Raw genomic sequence first — 19,687 nt, 5'->3', positions numbered from 1 at the left:
AGAGGAAATGAATAGCCGGTTCTAATTAAGTTAGTGGTTTTCGAAAGTGTATGTTCAGATGAGGAAATTATTTACTGAATTGTAGTCGGAAGGTTAATAATAGTCAGAGGAAATTTAAAACGAATTGTAGATATGTATGGACTTAATGAATATGAGAAAAAGTCAAAAACTAAAGGGATTTTTGAGAAAAGGTACATTTATTCTAACGATACAAGACTGAAACATACATTATTTTCCTATATATTCTCCCTGCACTTCAACGCACATTTCCCAACGTTCCAGAAGCTTTTTGATTCCTTTGGGAAAAAAAGTTTCCAATTACACCAGTAACCAATTTTGCACCGCATCAATGACTTCTGCATCGGTTGCAAATTTTTCTTCCCCTAAGCGCTTCGTAGATCTTGTTTCGCAATAAACAGCTATCATCATACTGCGCTTGCATTCGACAAATAATTTCCGCAGATTTAACACCTTCCGGATACTAAAAGTGAAGAACTGTTCTCATTTCCTCCTTGGTGAAGATCGACAATGGAGCTGCCATGTTTAACGGTCTGCTACACTCTAACGACTAACGCGGAAATAAAAGTGACACGTTACATAGAAGTGTTGCAGACGACACTAATTCAGCGCTGGATACTAGCAGTGTTACGAAAACCTAGTGCGAGAAATTGCAAGAGCCCCTTTACTTTTTGACTTCTCCTCGTAATAATTATTAAGTGTATATAGTCATTGTCAAAAATCTGAGTACACTTGATTTTTCAGCATTTTCTAAAAAAGACAAGTGTCCATACAAAACCATGTTTATTTTTTTTAGACTCGTTTTTGAAAATAAATAATTGTTCATATAAGGATATGGAAATTCATGGTCTTGCTGACATCGAGACAAATTTATTGAAGAAAGCTACTTGGCAATAAACAGATAACTAACGATGTCACGCTTCATTTCAACAACACCTGGACGTGGGTGCATGAACCCTTGTCAGTAGTTTGAAGAGAGGTGCACAATAAAGAGAGTAAAGATGTTTTGTAAAAATAATCATGATCCAGGTGAGTGCTGTTTTAGGGAAATGACTGATAGATATTTAGCATTAGGGAAAATCAGCCATCTTAAAGTAAATCCCCTCCTCTAAAATCGCTATTACTACTACACCTAATATTCCCTTGCAACTTTTGCACTTATTTTTATTGTCTAGATTGGACTTATTCAACACACATTTTACCTAAATTCCTTTGGTGAAACAAGAGATTTTTTTTAAAAAAAAATTTGTTTATTTATTATTAAACTCTTATTATTAAAAACATAATTCCTCTATTTTATTTCAGTAATAATTTCGTTTTGTGAATGTTTTGGGATTTTTTGAAAGCTAAAATTAAGGAACTTGAAGATAATAGTAAAAATAAAAATATTCGGGACATGTATAAAGGGATCAGCGAATTTAAGAAAGGCTATCAACCTCGTGCTTATATATTAAAGAAATCTGACGGAACAGTTCTCACTGATACGGATAGCCTCTTAAATAGATGGAAAGATTTCTTTGACGATTTGCTGAACACGCAGCCAAAAACTAATGTGCGTGGAGAAAAGGAGATACACACCGCAGAACCGTATATTCCAGAACCCAATCGAATAGAAGTGGAAGCCGCTATAAAGAAATTAAAGAAACACAAATCTCCGGGTGTAGATGAAATTCCGGCTGAGTTAATTTTAGCTGGAGGCGAAAAATTGTGGAACAAGATACACAAACTCATTCTCCTTATCTGGAACAAGGAAGAATTGCCACAAGAGTGGAAAGAGTCAATCATTGTTCCAATTCACAAGAAAGGCGACAAAACTGACTGTAATAATTATCGAGGCATTTCTCTTCTGTCAACATCCTATAAAATCCTTTCAAATATTCTATTAGCAAGATTGACCCCATACGCAGATGAAATTATTGGAGATTATCAGTGCGGATTTAGACGAAATCGACCAACTATCGACCAAATATTTACCATTCGCCAAATACTCGAAAAGAAGTGGGAATACAATACCCCGGTACATCAACTATTTATTGATTTTAGAAAGGCGTACGACTCGGTTAGGAGAGAAACATTATACAACGTTCTTACAGAGCTTGGAATACCGAGAAAGCTAATTAGATTAATTAAGATATGTTTAAGTGAATCCCAAAGTAAAGTCCGGGTAGGAAAATTTTTGTCCACGAGCTTTCACGTTGAAAATGGCCTGAAACAAGGAGATGCGTTGTCGCCATTATTATTTAACTTTGTGCTGGAATACGCCATAAGGAAAATCAAAGATAGCAACCAGGGCCTAGAGTTGAACGGCATTCACCAGGTTATGGCATATGCTGATGATGTAAATTTGATAGGGGATGATAGGAGAACAGTAGAAATAAATGCAGAGATATTATTAAACGCTTGCAGGGACATGGGTTTAGAAGTAAATGCAGAGAAAACTAAATACATGGAAGTGCGTCGGGACCGTAATACGGCAAATTGTGGAGGCGTTAAAATATTAAATAATACTTTTGATAAAGTGGATACTTTCAAATATTTAGGATCAATATTAACAGACGAAAATCATATTCACGAAGAAATTAAATGTCGACTAAAAGCAGGGAATTCGTGTTACTATTCGGTTCAAAATCTCTTGTTGTCGCGAATTCTGTCGAGGAATTTGAAGCTTAAAATATATAAAACGATAATCATGCCTGTTGTTCTGTATGGTTGCGAAACATGGTCGCTTACTCTGAGGGAAGAACATAGACTGAAAGTATTTGAGAACAGGATCCTGAGAAGAATATTCGGACCCAAGAGGAACGAGAATGGGGAATGGCGGAAGCTTCATAACGAGGAACTACATAGTTTATACGGTTTACCCAACATTGTTAGGGTCGTGAAGTCTAGGAGGCTTAGGTGGGCAGGTCATGTAGCTAGAATGGAAGAAAGTAGAAACGCTTTCAAAGTCTTGACTGGTAGACCCATAGGAAAACGACCATTAGGAAGACCTAGGCGCAGATGGGAGGATAATATTAAGATGGATCTCGCAGAGATAGGAATACAAAGTAGAAACTGGATCCAATTAGCTAAGGATAGAAGTCAGTGGAGAGCTTTTGTGAACGCGGCACTGAACCTCCGGGTTCCATAGGCCATAGAGAGTTAATAATTTCGTTAGCACAAATTTTGATAAGCTTTTTTGGACTGATTCTTCGACGGTTTGTTGATTCCACTTTATTTGATGTTCTCTTAACTTGAACTATAATATACAATATAGCCATGTTAAGAAATCATAAAAAAGGATATAAAGGTAACCAAGAAAGTTCTGTCACTTTTTGTGGAGTTCTGTGTTCCATTGGCCCTCACAATGTGAGTTGAATTATGAGTTGAATGGCGTCATAAAGGCGTGTATACTGTACGAGTTCAAAATGGGGTCAAACGCCGCTGCAGGGGGGCGGACGCGGACAATGCAGCGGTGGTTTAAGAACGGTAACTAAACACTCGAAGACGCACCACGTGCTGGAAGACCAACACATGCATAAAATTAAAATCTTCAGGCAGCAATTGAGGCGAACAGTGGCCAGATCATCTGAGGAAGTGGGACTACAATTCAGTGTGAGTGAAGAAACCATTCGGCAGCATCTCCATCAACTTGGGAAGCACCACAAGTCGGGTCGATGGGTCTCACGTGATTTAACTCCGGGCCAGAAGGCAACGTGAGTAGACACCTGTGTTTCTTTGCTGTCTCATCTGAGGAAGAAGCTATTTCTGGACAGGGTGTTGACATGTGATGAGAAGTGGGTCCTGTACGAAGCTCCACGGTGCCGTCATCATTGGTTAACATGCCATGAACCGGTTACAAAACAACCGAAACCAACTGCACCACAAGAAGGTCCTCCTTTATTTTTGATGGCTTGCTCGCATCGTGCATGGGGAATTGCTATCAGCTGGTCAGAGCATCAATGCAACTGTGTACTGTCAGCAGTTGAGCCGTGTTCAAGAAAAACTCAACTCCAGCACTTCTGAATCGCAAAGGAGGAGTCCTGTTATAGGACAACTGTAAGCCCCATGTGGACAGGACGATCCGGGACACCATTCTACGCCTTGGATGGGAAACACTATCGCATCTGCCATACTCCCCGGACATTGCACCATCCGATTATCACCTATTCCATTCCTTGGATAATAACCTTAGAGGAAGCCACTTCAAATTCATAATAGAGGTGCAAAATACACTTGATACCTTCTTCGCTTCACGGTCCACCAAGTTCTACCGCGATGGAATCCATGGCATTCCAGAATGCTGCCAGAAGGTCGTCGATGTTGATGGGGACTTATTTTTTATCTTCGAGGTACATCTTAGGTGAAATATCGATGTTCGAAGGTGGTGGGTGAAAAAGCGACAGAACTTTCTTGGTTACCTTTATAGAATAAATTTTCAGTCAATAAACCTTCGAAGAATCAGCCCGAAGTCTTTTTAACTTGAGCTAACGAAAATACTACTGTAACGAAATAGGAATTACTCTATTCAGATAAATAATTTTATTCTTAGATTACGTAGAATGAGCATAAAGCTGCAGATGTTAACATATCCCTGGGTGAGAGTTTACATCCACATACACAGGAAAGATTGATATAGGAATATTATCTTGTATCCTCAGTGCGTGTAACAAATGCTTATATTTATTTTTATTTATTATTAAAAAAAAAAAAAAAAAAAAAAAAAAAAAAAAAAAAAAGCCCGAAATATGTTTAGTGTATATTTGTATTTTGCCTCAGAAATCTAGTAAGGCATGACTTCAAATATGATTTTTCCCTTCCCTGTACTTAATTCCTATCCTACCACAATAATGAAGCTATTATAAACGAGAAATGAATTTATTTAGTTAATTACCGTAAGGGAAACATATTACATAATTTACAGCTTATCAACATAAGCTTCAAATTAAGAAATATACTGTTGTACTTTTACAAACCAAAATCCTAAGTTCTACTTACATTACCAACTGCTGTAACTGTTGTCCCAAATCTCTCCGCTCTTTTCTTCAAAATGTCGTTATCAGCGGCGCCACTACTTACACTCTGAAAACAGAAGAAAGATCTTGCAATAAAAACTTGTGTGTCTGAAATAAATAAATAAATAGAAATAAAATAAATAGTATACAATGAAATTATAATTTCTCTAATTAAATATATTATTCCGCCGGAATTCGAAAGTTTCCGAACTAGAACAACTTGAAGTGGAACAAAAAGTTTGAGAATTTTTTTTTCTATGGAATTCGAACGCCTAGCATGTTGCTAATGCTTGTGTGTATTTGTGTACACGTTTCCTCAGCGCTCGGAACATACACATGCATTATGTTTCAATTCCTTTCGGAAGCTGTAGTGAAAGCATCTCGTATGGTTTTCGCTCCTATTTTTTTATATTTTATTTTATTATTTTTTTTTATTCAAATATAAATATTTGTTAATATTTTACCTTAAAATCCAGTCTATTTACTATTAAAATTATTTTGAAAATTCGAGACTGTGAGATCCTGGAACAGATCACTCCAGTTTCTACTATTAAAAGGGAAAAAAATGTCTTGGATCTCGAATGATTTGGAAATTCAACGGCGTTATGAAACGGATTAAGTTCGGGTTCCAAGATATTACTATAATTTACAATTGTGATGGCCGAATTTACAAAGGATATCTAAGAGTTAGAACCTTGGAATATGCTATTTGCGGATGACTCGTGCTGGTAAGAGAGACCAATGCAGCACTGCAAGATGCCTGGAGAGGAGCATTGTAGAACAAAGAGCTTAGATGCAAGATAAATTAGATGCCTGGAGAGGAGCATTGTAGAACAAAGAGCTCAGAATTAGCAGAACTTTTCTACTATTGATCTTACCTTTACTGTTCTTCGGATGACATTGTGCTGGTGAGTGAGACCAATGCAGCACTGCAAGATAAATTAGATGCCTGGAGAGAAGCATTGTAGAACAAAGAGCTTAGAATTAGTAGAACTAAGACCGAATATTTACATTCTCCTTTCAGGAGAAGTGTAATCGAGAATACAATACTACGAAAAAGAGGTGGTAAGTACGATGAAATTCAAGTACTTGGGATAAATTCTGCAGGAAAAGAAGATGTAAACAGTATAATTTACAGCGGTTGGACAAAATGAAGAGAAGCAGTAGGAGTATTGTGTGACTGTAGGATACGAATACACCTTAAAGAAAGAGTTTGCAAAACAGTAGTGAGACCAGTCACACTAGCAGCGGAACGGAATGTTGAATAACGAAGAAGAGACAGGAACAGAAATTGAATGTTGTGGAGATAAAGAAGCTGCGGTGGAAGTGTAGAGTGACACGGAAGGACAAAACTGAGAATGAAGTGATCCGAAGAACAGTAAAGGTAAGATCAATAGTAGAAAAGCTACAAGAAAGTAGATTGAGATAGTCTAGACATGTACGAAGAAGACCTCCGGAATACATTGTACATCGAGTGGATGCTACAGAACTGAATGGAAAACGAGCACGAGACCGGCCAAAAAAGAAATGAGGAGGTTGTGTTAAGAACGATATGATACAGTGTGATGTCACAGCGGATATACCACCGGTAGAAGACAGTGATCCGAAAAGCCGACCCCAGCTAACTGGGAGAAAGGCTTAGAAGAAGAGAATGTCCACATCTTTTAAAATAAATAACAACCAACAAATAAATGTTACGGCGTAGGAATTGCGGAAGTTTATCACCGTAGAGGTAAAATTTCGCCATTGGATTCTATCTTGTGTTTCGTGAATCCAGTCGGAACTGATGTTGCATACCTTGGTCCAGTCAAATTTCTCTTTCTCACAGGATTTCTGATTACATATTCGATATTTCTCTTGTTTTGGACGTGGTTCATCCTTATTATCCATATATTTTAGTCAAGTGCAGCTTTTGTAAAGCTTCATATTGTATTTTTTTTTTTAATTCACTTCTTTGTTCGTTTCCTTTCGCTCTCTGAAAAATGAAATGAAATCTTTGAGTTTTACGTCCCACGGTTATGCCGGTTAGGCTAAAGGAGACGGTGATGATGAGTAATGAGTTATATGGTGGAATGAAGAAAGTGGGAGGAAACGGGAGAACCCCGAGGAAACCCACGCACACGGTGTTTGTCCACCACAAGGTTCACTTGGCGGGGGCTGGGATCGAACCCGGGACCCCAAGCACCAGAGGTGAACGCTCTACCACTGAGCCACCGCGACCCCCCTTTAGCTCTCTGATTTAGTGGCTATCGCGTATGCCTTCGGTGCAAGAAGTCTAGGGTTCGACTCCAGGTAGAAAATCATGGTACAAACTATAGTGGTTTAGATCCCAGTTTTGAATTGTAATCTCGTTCTAAAATAGTCTTGCTGCCGACAAAAGACGCAAATACAAATCAAAGATTTTCCTCTAAATTTTGATTTCGGAAACTGTAACTGCAGCTTTTTTCTACCAGTTCATCCCAGTTTTCACATTCATAAAATTAAACGACAGAATTAAGCTTTTAGAGATATTTACCTGTAATTTCTTCAATACTATGCACTTGTCGGTGAAAGAATAGAGAGTGGTGGTTTTTATTGCTATTCACGTAAGCTGCTATTTTGAACACACAATTCTCTGTCAATAGAATATATGACGCATTTTGGCAATTACTATTTTCCCTATGGTGTCAATGTGGACTAAATTAACATTCAGTTTCAATAAACTCAAAAGGTTCTCAACTTATTCTTTTAATCTATTACACATTGTTCCAAAAATTATGTTAAATGTAGAATTTTCACACGTGGGGGAGAAATAAGTTTTATATTAAGTTCTTATACATAACATATTTTTTTCAATATTATATATGTACAGTGAGCCCTTTCAGTAATGGACATTGATGTGACATGATAACTTATCCGTGAATGAAGGATGTCCGTTCAAGAGGTTACACAAAGTTAAGATTACTCACATGTGATGAGGTAGTTGTATGCAGTGCACAGTAAATACATTAGTAAAAAAATATAAATTTAGGCTAATATCAAAATACTGTACTCAGTATTTGAATTGCTAGAGAGTAAGGAGGAAATGCCTCAGTTTGAAGAATAACCAACATTTCCTGACTAGATCTTATTTATTTAAACTACAATTTTGACGACTTATCGTTGTCTTCATCAGGCACTCAATGAGAGTCTTCTTAGCAACACATAAATATACCTGTAAGTAGACAACACACACCCACAAGTAAAAGACCTAACCTCCTTATTTGTATGGAAAACTTCTTTTTTGGGGGGGAGGGGGATGCATAGTGAAGGGGGAATCGTTATTTTCTTGTGATGCTTTCATGATGATCCTGCTTCCATGCATTTCACTACATGTAAGTACACTTATGGTACCTTAGACGTACAGTATAAGATAAAATCAACTATTCTAAAATACCATTATATGTTTACATATTAACCATACGAAATACGCATGATTTTCTGCCATTAAAAAATCCTTACTCCTCTATCTTGAATATCTCTGTAATCTGGGTACATTTTCTGGAAACCGCAGGTGTTCAACTGTAATAGGTGATTCCTCATATCAAAATAATAAAAAAAAAGTTCATGGAATCTGTGGGGAAAAGTGCATAGTTTCAGAGTTACGGCCGTCCAAAAGCATGGAACACATAGACTGCAACACGCGTTATTTCGGACACGTTGAACAGTGGAATGGCGATCCCATATTAGCGTAAAGAAAGTCACACATATGCCATCATAAAAAATAAATAAATAAAAAATCATATGGATCTGTGGGGAAAAGTGCATAGTTTCAGAGCTACGACCGTCCAAAAGCATAGAACACATAGACCGCAACACGCGTTATTTCGGTCATGTTGAACCGTGGAATGGCGATCCCATATCAGCGTAAAGAAAGTCACACATACGCCATTAAAAAAAAAAAAAAAAAAAAAAAAAAAAAAAAAAAAAAGCATATTTCAACAGTGTGGAATGGGTATACAAGAGATTCCCGACAGAGTACAATTCCCAGACATGCTCCCACAAAATTCTCAGTTATGCTCTGACTTAAAGATGGGTCTAAATTAGGCAAAAAGTAAACCCTGACAGTAGTGAACCACGGAATGTGTCAGTGGAAAGTCGCGAGTGTTTGAGAATGCCAGTTCCACGGTTCCTCGTGTTCGAATTAACATATGCTGCCAAGTCTTGTTTCACGTTTATACGGGTCAGGAAAGATATGTAAGTTTTTATATATATAAAATCTTTTGGCAATGAGGTATGAAGAAAGCAAAGTTTGTGAGTTTCGTACGTTAGAAGAAAGCAATTTCAGCCTGCGCGTATAAAGATTAAAAAACGAAAGATACTTAGATAGTACTAAACTTTACACTTTTTAAAAAATTTTAATACAAAAATATATTAGGATATCTAAGCTATTACACTTACTATCTTCTGTGTATTTGTAGTACTCATCCCAAAGCGTATTGCTCTAGCTGCTTTTTTGGCATCCTCCGATAACGGTGTCCCAAACTTCTGGGCTCTCAACTGAAGGCGCTGCACAAAGAAAAATAAAACAAAAACAGAATATAATTGTTGTATATAAAAATGTGAAACAAAGACATACATATAGACAAAACATAATACTTGCAATTACGTTGAACAAAGGTAAATTTCGTCTGATAATTTTAACAGATGAATACTGCTGTGATTTTCAAGTGTGAAAGAACACAGAAGATAGGTTCAAATAAATATAATCAGTACAGTGAAAGGAAAGACTGCTAAGAGAAGACTGAAGTAAGTGTAACGTCGAGAGGAAAAAAATGTTACCAACTAATATGTTAGAAACTGATTGGACATTGGCTGAGAGGGAACTGTATCACGAGGGACGTGCTAAAGGGTATGGCGGTAGAAAAGAGAGAAAGGGGTTAAGGAAGCTACAGTTGACGCAGGGTATTAAAACAGAAGAATCGTACGTGAAGACGAAGAAGTTAGTTGAAGACCATGGAGCATGAAAGCTTCTCAGTTGCGCTATGATGATGGTGATGATAATGTTTAGTTAAATGATTATGTGCAATCAACTTCATATATTTCCCTAACTTGACGTGAAGACCAGACAAACGTTATACAAAATCACTTACCAACCTCTTTACCTGCGTTGGTTTTTAGTATCTTGCCAACAAAAACTATATCTGTGTTTCAACTATAATGAAATCACTTCACACCGTTATAAATCGCTGAACTATAATCAATTTTTACTTATAACGTAGTTTGAAATTGCTGGTACTCGGATGTTACTCGCTTGCAATCTGTCTTATCTAACTTAGCTTAAAAACCGGTCCAAATATCCTAATGAATCAGTTACAAAATACTTCTTAACATTTTTTTTTTTAAACTTACGTTCACATTACTGGTAAAATACTTGTAATACAAGCCGACAAAGAGATATATCTGTGCTCCAGCCTTAATTTGAGTACTTAAATCTAGGTTACCATGCTGCAAGAATCTTGTAGCTGTCATTAAAACATCTTGCAATCCCATTATTCTATTTACTGTTTACACACTACAACTTTCTGAAAGCAAGAAAGATATCTCCACCCATGCAGCACTGCACTCTAGTGGACAAATAGTGAACCTCCTCATTAAAAACGTGTATTTTGGCACGCTTCCCCTCCCTGTCCAAATGAATCTGTCGTTTCGGAAGCGGCAAAACTGTTTTTCTCTATCAGTGGGAGGGGCATAGGTAGCAAGCAAGACAGCCCAGAAAGTTGTAAATGGTTTGACTCCTTGCAAGATGAAAAAAATGTTGCATGTCCCTTTCAAGACTATGTTTACATGGAGAAATATTGTAGGGTTGCAAGATCTTTTAATGACAGCTACAAGATTCTTACAGCATGGCAACCTAGCTTAAGTCAGTACTATTTTATTTTTTAAAATTATTAATACGAATCCTATTACGTTATTAAGTAATCTTACTATAGTCTTACTACTATACAACAATACTAACTTTTCTACAAATATAGAAATATGATGAGGTTTTTTGAATGTTGCATCAACTAACATTTAAAACATATCATATTGAATATATAAAAATTTAAAAATGAAATTTATCGATTAATATATATATGATGCGTTACTCACATCTTTAATACTCATTTCAGACAGCTTGACAATTTTTTTGTCCGAGGGTTTGTCCATTTCCTGGTTTTCCTTCTCTAACGAAGTGGCTGAGGTCGCTCTTTTAAGAACTATTTTCTTTGGTGCTTGTTTCTCTGCGCCTGTCTCCATTGTTGACTCCTTTAAAGCTTCTGATTCTGTTTTTATATCCACTTCCTTACTGATTTCGTCATCTAAAGCCTCTTCAGTGTCCTAGAACAATAACAGTAATGGAATTGTGTTGTGTTATGTGTTTACTAAATTATTTGTTTCTAAGTTGCTACAAGTGCGTGACTTCCACTTACAATTATTCAAAAGTACACAAAAAGAAATGCATAGGAAATTACCATTTTGGAAATTCACAAACTTTCTAAAGCAGTGGTTCTCACAACCTAATTCCTATCAAGACCTCCATTTTATCACATCCTCTTGCAGGGGCGGATCCAGGACCGACTTCTGGGGGGGGGGGCGGTGGGTTGTCATACTGCTGCTTTTAAGGGCTCCAAACTTAGGAATGGGTTTTATTTATATATATAAAATAAGAAAGTTTCCCCTTCTGGGGGGGGGGGGAGATCGCCCGATCGCCCCCACCCCTGGATCCGCCCCTGTCCTCTTGCCAGCTATCCCCTTATAATTTCTGGTTTGTAAAAAGCTTGTGATTTTTAATATACCTATTGCGGAGATCTTACGATATCCATCTATTTCTATAATAGTAGAATCCATTTCTTGTGTCTAGTGGATACAGTAACTTTCCTAAAAACGAATGGATTAAAACCAAATTTAGTCAGTTCATTCATATTACAAATATCGAATCCGATCCGTTATACTGTTTCAAAATGGAGGTCGTCTGAAAATTTTAAAACTTCATAGCTCCCTTAATTTTGGGTCATTGATAAAAATAAAGTGATTTCTAATTTTGATTAAAAAACTTCGACAGTTGTTAAAAAAAAGTTATTGAGTATTTTAAATGGCTTGATAATGTGGGCACGACGATTGAACCGGACATTGCCACACTAGTGAAATCACACCATGCTCACGTATCTCATTAGTTTTCAATTTTAATCGTATTTCAATATGCAGGTTTTGTTGCATTTGTATTTTTTTCTGGTATTTCAATATGCAGTTCTCATTTGTTTCATATTGTACCTCTTTCATTTAAATTGATTTTTAAACAACTCTGCACCTGTTGAAAATGTTTATTAGATTTATTTTGTTGTTCTTATCAGTATGTCTAAAAACAAAAATATGCCTATTAGAACAAAATTCAAAATAATATTTAAAAGTATTTCCCGGTATTAGATTCTAATTCCATTTATCTCTTTCGCTTATTTTCATAACCCCCAGGTTGAGAAACCCTGTTCTGAAGTAAAAATAATTCTCATCTGTAAACAATTTTGCTTAACCCTAAAAACCAGATTGATTTACTTGATATTAACTAATAGAACGTATGAAGTACAGGATTAAAACTGAACTAACCTTTTTTGTATTCCTAGAAGCTAATATAATTTCCGATATTTGCGAACTTTAGCGAGTATCCTCCATTTTCAAGAACCAAAGAGCATTAAATCATATTTTTTACAGTAATATCTTCACATGCTTATAGCTTCAACATCAGTGGAACTTTTTGGTTTATACACGAAGTAACAATTTTTGAAAAAAACTAACTATTATGTGGAGATTTAACAATCCTATACCTTCCCACATAAAATTATGTTAAAGTGAAAAGTGTACTTAACACAATCCCCCACGTAACAGTTAGATATTCAAATTACGTTACTTCGTAAAGGTAAGTTACTTAGGATATAAATTTTAAAAAATTCAACTGGCGTTTTAAGTTATAAGCGTGTGAAATCTTACTGCGAAATATGATTTAAACCTTTATGATCCTTGAAAATGGATACTCGATAATACGTATATCCGAAAAGATCTGCACAATGCCTTACATTAAATTAATGTTAATGGACAAGCGCAAGTGAATATTGTATAAGTAAGCCGTAAGTATTCAGCTCCTGTATTCGGAATACCTCTAACCCTAATTCTTACTCGTATCATATCGAATTCATCTGTTTATATATACATAGTAATAAAAAATTTAACAGCAACACAACGTACTTTTGCACGTGTACAAAGTTTCTAGAAAAAAATATCTACCTAAAAATGTATGTACACACGATATAACATGAATTTAAACAAAATGTTATACTAAGTACAAATCAAGTTACAGAAGCTACTTATAAATCTCCAACATTGGAAGATCTTTAACAGAAGTGTCACTGAGGTACGTTGTATACTTGAACTAATTAATACTTGACTGGATGGCTATGCACGTGGTAACTTCAGCATATCGTTCTAACATGGAGTCTACTAAGAAAACCACATGGAATGCAGTGTTGTCAGACATCAGTTTATGCAGTGTTGTCAGATACCAGTTTATGCAGTGCTGTCAGACATTTTATTGATTCAAGAAATTCTCATTTTCTTTTCACGAATCATCTTCTCAAAACACTGGATTTACATCTGGTGGAATATCGCATCAACGACTTTCATGCATATACTCCTTGACTTTTGTAGAATCGTTAAAAATTTTTTTCGTTGGATACCTCTCTTCCCGACAGTATAATTTTCATCTCCACAATCAGTCTGTATTTAGTTGAAACCAAGGTTATACGAGACGTGGACTCCGAACTAAAGTTGTCTCTCCCTAACAGAAAAGGAAAACACTAACTATTGAGCCACGTGGGCCCACTGTTTTCTATAATGTTAACAATACTGTGTAAAGCACAATCACAACAGAATGTAAATTTAAAAAACAAAAATATCTCTACTGACAAATAATCGTAGTATAATGGCAAGCAAAATATCAGATGCGTGCATGGTTGTGGTTTTCGCTATACACTACCGTTCTTGTCTGTAGCACTTGTTGCCACGGTAAGGCTTAAGTGCGGAGTTATCTCAAACAAATCACGTACACAAAATCATAACCAAAATAAAGCACAATAACTTACCAAGAGAATTATTTTTCTTTAACTCCAAGACTATGCGATATGGGCCTACAATTCACATAAACATATGGTCCTCATGGGCTATCGGACAAATACACATGTCCTCCGTTTGTGATTGAATTGTTGTTGGGTGTGCATGTGTAGTTGCTTTGAAGGGTCCGCGAGGCATCCGGTAGATGTCTTGTCGGGGCTTGGCGGAGCCTATGCGGCGATGTGAGCAAGCAAAGAATTCAGAGTCTTCCTCTAGAAGATGGCCGATCGTTGCGTCATGACATTCTCCAAGAGGGGAAGGGAGACAACATTGTGTACTAGATAGATGCGGATGTCCTTGAGTGGCCGGCAGTGACTTCCTGCTGCGTTTTGCCGTGCTGGATAAGCACAAAGAACTGAGCGAATGCTCACGATGAAGATTTGACGTTTGGTTTCCAGGGGTGAGCACAGGGGGGAGGAGGGCTTGCTTTCTTGGCCACAGATTGGTGGTGGGTGGTGCGATCAAAAGTCTAAAATTCGCGCCAGCTTACTTTTCAAAATAATTGTAATAGGGTCAATCCATTTCAAATCACCCAATTTTAAACAAAATTGTTGCTTAACATTTTTTTTTTTTTATTTTCCTGATTTCTTTTTAATCATTAGTTTCCTATAGGTAGATAGTCACAAAACACTGTTTGAAAAAAACATATATATGCCATAGTTTGTTTTTTGGCAGCCATTTTTAAAATGGTGGTTGGGCAAATTTTAATAAAGAACGCGGTTTCCGGAAAGTTTAATTGTCAAGCTATTTTTAAAGATATCAAAATAATTCAAGAACAAGTGTGTTCAGCATGAAATAAACTTCAGGCATACATTATTTTAATTTTTCTATCACGCAAGAGTCAGTCAAAGTCTTTACTGTAAAAACTCGGAAAAGAAAGTTATCAATCGTTAATTTTGAAGACCATTAGTTTTGTGAAGGAAAGGAGACTTACTAATAATCAGGGTTGGCAAAAACCATGGTTTTTATTTTAAAAAAACCAAAAAACCGGTTTTTTTGGTTTAAACCAGGTTTTTTGGTTTAAACCGGGATTTTATGGTTTAAATGATTTGCTCTATATATTCATATTATATATGGACAGAAATAAGTTTGTTTCGCCTTGATGTTATTATGCAACAACCGGGTTATGCTGGAAGGGGTCACATAAGCTTAAAGCGGAATAAAAACCGCTTCTCGAGTTACATCCGAGAGAAATTGTCCTCCATTTGAACTCGGAACCAGGACTAATTGGCCGCAAATGCGATACGTCTGCCGACTCACTCACGAAGGAATCCTGATAAAAAAAATACGTTGTACTGATCTTTACATGCTTCTTAATATAACTGTCAAGAGTCATTTCAGAAGGACAAAAAGATAAACAGTTGCACAAGTGAAACCATTACACAGAATTAATTACATATGAACAATTTCAAAGTACGATGGAGTACAGAAGAACTAATCTAGTTCAAGTTAGTTAACAACGACTTTTATTGGTCCAAATTAAAGAAATACACCGACTTAATCTGCATATCAATAAGAAAAGGGAATAAAGATACGAATTATTTGAGTCCACTTTGGCTCAGACTCATTTATACATAAATAGATACCAAAGATACTTATTTCACTAAATGCCTGTCGTGGGGTCTGTATGACCCCCCCCCCCCCACACACACACAAAAAGTACGGCATTTTCGATGTATTTTATCAATAGTAAACATTGAAACGAAACAATATTTAGAATTTTTCTTCGATTGCAATTACATAACAATAATAACAACTACAAAAAAATCACAAAATAAACATTTATAAACTTGTAAAAAAAAGTTGCTTTTGTAGTATAATCTTTTTGAGTAATGAATGGGGAATTTAGGTCTGAATATAATACGAATAATATACGGGAGTGAAACGTGATAACCCACAAATGTGTGTTCATCAAGATTTTACAAACACTTACACTTTTACGAACATTTTTTTGTTTTTTTTTTGGTTTAAACCAGTTGGTTTTTTTTGAAAAAACCAGCTGGTTTAAACCACCTTGGTTTAAACCAGCCAACCCTGCTAATAATATGTTATTTCTGTGTGAAATACTTATACAACTACCTGCAGTATAAGTTTTAGTCCTGAGAATGTAATTTTTTTTTATTTACTAAAACACAGCAATACACTGAGCAAGGCTATGTGATAATATGTAGAAAAACACAATCACGTAATAGTTTCGACAAAATAACTGTGTCTTCATCAGACTTCCACTCCTTCTGGCTGCTTGGGAGTTGGTCACCTTTTATATACTCTTCGGAGATAAACTTTTAATTAGGCTCTTGCCCCTTCGTTAAAAAGTAACACTTGCGTCGTTTTCACTTTTACCTTTTAGCTGCACACGTGTCCAATTAAAAGTTCACTTTTTTCGCTGTATACATTGTCCTCTAATTATCCTTATTTTTCTTATTAGTTTGTTCTCTTTCTTTCTTCTTCCTTTTCATTTCTTCTTCTTTAAGCAGAATCTTCTTCCACTCTTTATTTATCGAGAATCCTGGATTCCAATTCATTACCCTGTCTCCTGCCTTCATCATCTCCCTGGCTTCTTTCCATTTTCTCAGCAAAGTTCTTTTCTCTACTTCTATCACCTCTGCTCCTTCCCACCCTATTCTGTGGTTTGTCTCTTTCTGATGCTTATATATCGCATTGTTATCCCTTTCCAATCTTACATCATCCTTGTGCTATTTTATCCTTTCTACCATTTTCTTTTTTGTTTCTCCTATGTAAATATTGTTACACTCTGCGCATCCTACTCTATATGTTATCCCCTTTTCGTCTTTGTCCGCTATTGCTTTTCTCTTGGTTTTCCTGACCAGTTATTATTCTGCTTCCTCCTTTCCTGTATGTCCTTATTCCTACTTTCCGAAGCATTCTCTTTATCTTCTCTGTTCCTTTGCCTAGGCTTGCTATTCTAAACAATTTTTTGTTCTTGTCTTCTTCCTCTCACTTGCTATCTTTCTTGTGACCCCATCCGCTTCGTTGTATCCATTTCTCCTTAGTTGTGTCCAGAACTTCTTTAAATCTCTTTTCCTCTGTTCTTCATTTGTGTTCAGGTCTCCTATTCTTTCCTCCATGCTTTTTATGAAATTCTTCTTTGTACCCTCATCCACATCACTTCGTTTGTAGCAATACACTCCCGCTGCACACACTTTTTGGTACCAGGATGTAATAAACTCTCCTCCTTCTGACTTCTTTATTTTCATATCTAAATAGATTATCTATTTCATTCTCTAGTCTAATCACTTACTTTTCATCTTCCACGTCTCTTATGAATTTCTCCAGCTCCCTTTTTTCCCTTCCATATTCCTAAATAGTCATCTATATAACGGGAGAAAAGAAGCAGTCTTTCTTCTCCTCTTTCTATCGCCTCCTTCTCCCATCGATTTATTATTATATCTGATAGTACTGGACTCAAACAAGATTCTAATTTAAGTCCTTCCTTCATTTTTAACAATCCTGTCTCTGATTATACAGTATCCATTCTCCTACAATGCCTCTAATCCTTTTCTTACCTTCTTACTGTCCCAATTTTCTATTCTCTTTTCACCCATTTCCTCTTCTATTATTCTCAATAATTCTTTTCTCTTAAGGCTCGGGAACATATTCTTACCATCCAAGCTAAATAACACTGTGCTCTCCTTTTTTCTTCCTAATCTATCTATCATCCTCTTAACCTCTTGCACATTCTCTACTCTTCTACTTTCCTGTCCATCTCTCACTGTCTCGGCTATCCTCTTAAGCTTTTTCTCCAACAGTTCTAACATATTATTCCTGCAGTTAAACACTGGCCTCAACTTCGCTAGTTCTTTGTGGATTTTTGGAAATCCTTTCATCCTAGGCAACTTTCCTTCTTCTCTCACTAACTTCTTGAACCCTTTCTTTTCGCAGTCCTCTATATTTTTTCTTTATCTCTTCTTCTTGTCATTCTTTTTAGTAAAGCTATTTCAAAATGGCCGAAATCCTTTTAACGCCAATTTTCTCACATCAATATCTAAAAAGGGACTAAATTTAAACAACTGAAAATTTTACAGAATGCTCTTTATACAAAATGGAATATCTCATACAAAAATTATGACTGAGACAACTACATTTAGACTAATAGACCAGTGAATTTCAGTAAAAACGCTACCCTTCTACACGCTCATGCAGTGCCAAGGTAGCAAACTAGGATTTGTTTAAATCGTTACTTGAAGAAATAGTTTTCTCCAAAACAATTAACTTATACTTAATATTTAAAACTTATAAAGACCTAATAGCTTTCATTGTACGTGATATTGATAATGAAATATGTATGACTGGCACCTGTGCAGAATATCCTGGATCAGATACCGTACTTGATGTCTTAAAAAATGAACTTGACATATTGCTTGACAAAGTAATTTTCAAACAGTAAAACGCTTTTTCAGGCCAGCCCCCCTGAATGGGGTTTTTCCTGGGTTTTCCTCATTCGCACCAGGGTGGTACCTAACTTATAGGTCCCAGGCCGCTTCCTTCCTTTCCCAATTCTTTCTTCCTTCCCTTTCCCCGGATTGTGTGCTCGCCAAGGGACGTTATCTCTCAAAAACGTGAAGGGCTAAATGGCCTTAGATGCCGAAAGCCCAAAAATCTAAAATACTATCTTATCCTATCAAACAGTGGGTACAAACCGATAGAACTGACCTCATTACACAGATAATCCCCAATGAGAAATTTTTGCATTCTCTTGTTGATAAGCTTGTGCTTTTAACATATTATCACTTTATCGCAAAAGCTCAAGCTCAGTATTTCAAGGAAACGAAAGTAACCCACTATTTAGTGGTCGGTGATTTTGCAGAAAACTATATATTTACAGTACAGGATTCAATTCAAAATTTTCACTGGACTAATATACAAGCGACACTGCATCCGTTTGCCATCTACTTAACAAAAAGAAAGAAAAAAAAAGTATTTAAGTATGTTGCAAATCTATTTGTGTACTTTAAGTGACCACCTTGATCACAATACCACGACTGTGTACACATTTCAACATCACCTCATTAGGAAAATTAAGAATATCATACCTAATGTTAAAATGGTCATTTATTTTAGCGATGGCGCAAGCAGCCAGTATAAAAATAAGAAAAACTTCATTAATATCTGCCAACACAAACATGATTTTGGTTTACTAGCAGAGTGGAATTTCTTTGCCTCATCACACGGGAAGAATTCTTGCGATGGGGTAGGCGGAAGAAAAAACTGAGAAGTTACAAGAGCTTTCCTTCAAAGACCTTACATAGAACAGGTCCTGACTCCACAAGATATGGTCAAATACTGTCAGAGAGAATATTACTGGAGTTAAATATATATTTGTTTCTTCAGCTGAAATTGAACAAATAGAAACAAAACTGACTGAGAGAAGTTATCACAGATATGTCCCCATATGTGATAATCAAATCTCAATACTTTTTACAAACATATCATCATTTACAAAAAATGGCTTTGTTGCTTATATATATTGAAAAGTAATGGTTTGGCAAAACTGA

At 36.2% G+C, this 19,687-nt stretch overlaps 1 protein-coding gene across 2 annotated transcripts in view; it reads right to left on the bottom strand.

Moving 5' to 3' along the window:
• LOC145668883 (SAP domain-containing ribonucleoprotein) overlaps nt 1-19,687 on the bottom strand; it is a 50,654-nt gene that overhangs the window by 727 nt on the left and 30,240 nt on the right. For both annotated transcript variants that reach the window (XM_081737143.1, XM_081737144.1), the window contains 3 exons: nt 11,124-11,351; nt 9,432-9,539; nt 4,996-5,079 (listed from right to left, as the gene is read on the bottom strand). In XM_081737143.1, coding sequence (XP_081593269.1) covers nt 4,996-5,079; nt 9,432-9,539; nt 11,124-11,351 — 420 coding nt within the window. The remainder of the gene's footprint in view (nt 1-4,995; nt 5,080-9,431; nt 9,540-11,123; nt 11,352-19,687) is intronic.

This window comes from Thermobia domestica, chromosome 13 (assembly GCF_964235325.1).
Source record: "Thermobia domestica chromosome 13, izTheDome1.hap1.1, whole genome shotgun sequence".
Lineage (NCBI taxonomy): Eukaryota > Metazoa > Arthropoda > Insecta > Zygentoma > Lepismatidae > Thermobia > Thermobia domestica.
Note: the sequence above shows the minus strand (reverse complement) of the source record. Positions and strands in the feature narration are given on the sequence as shown.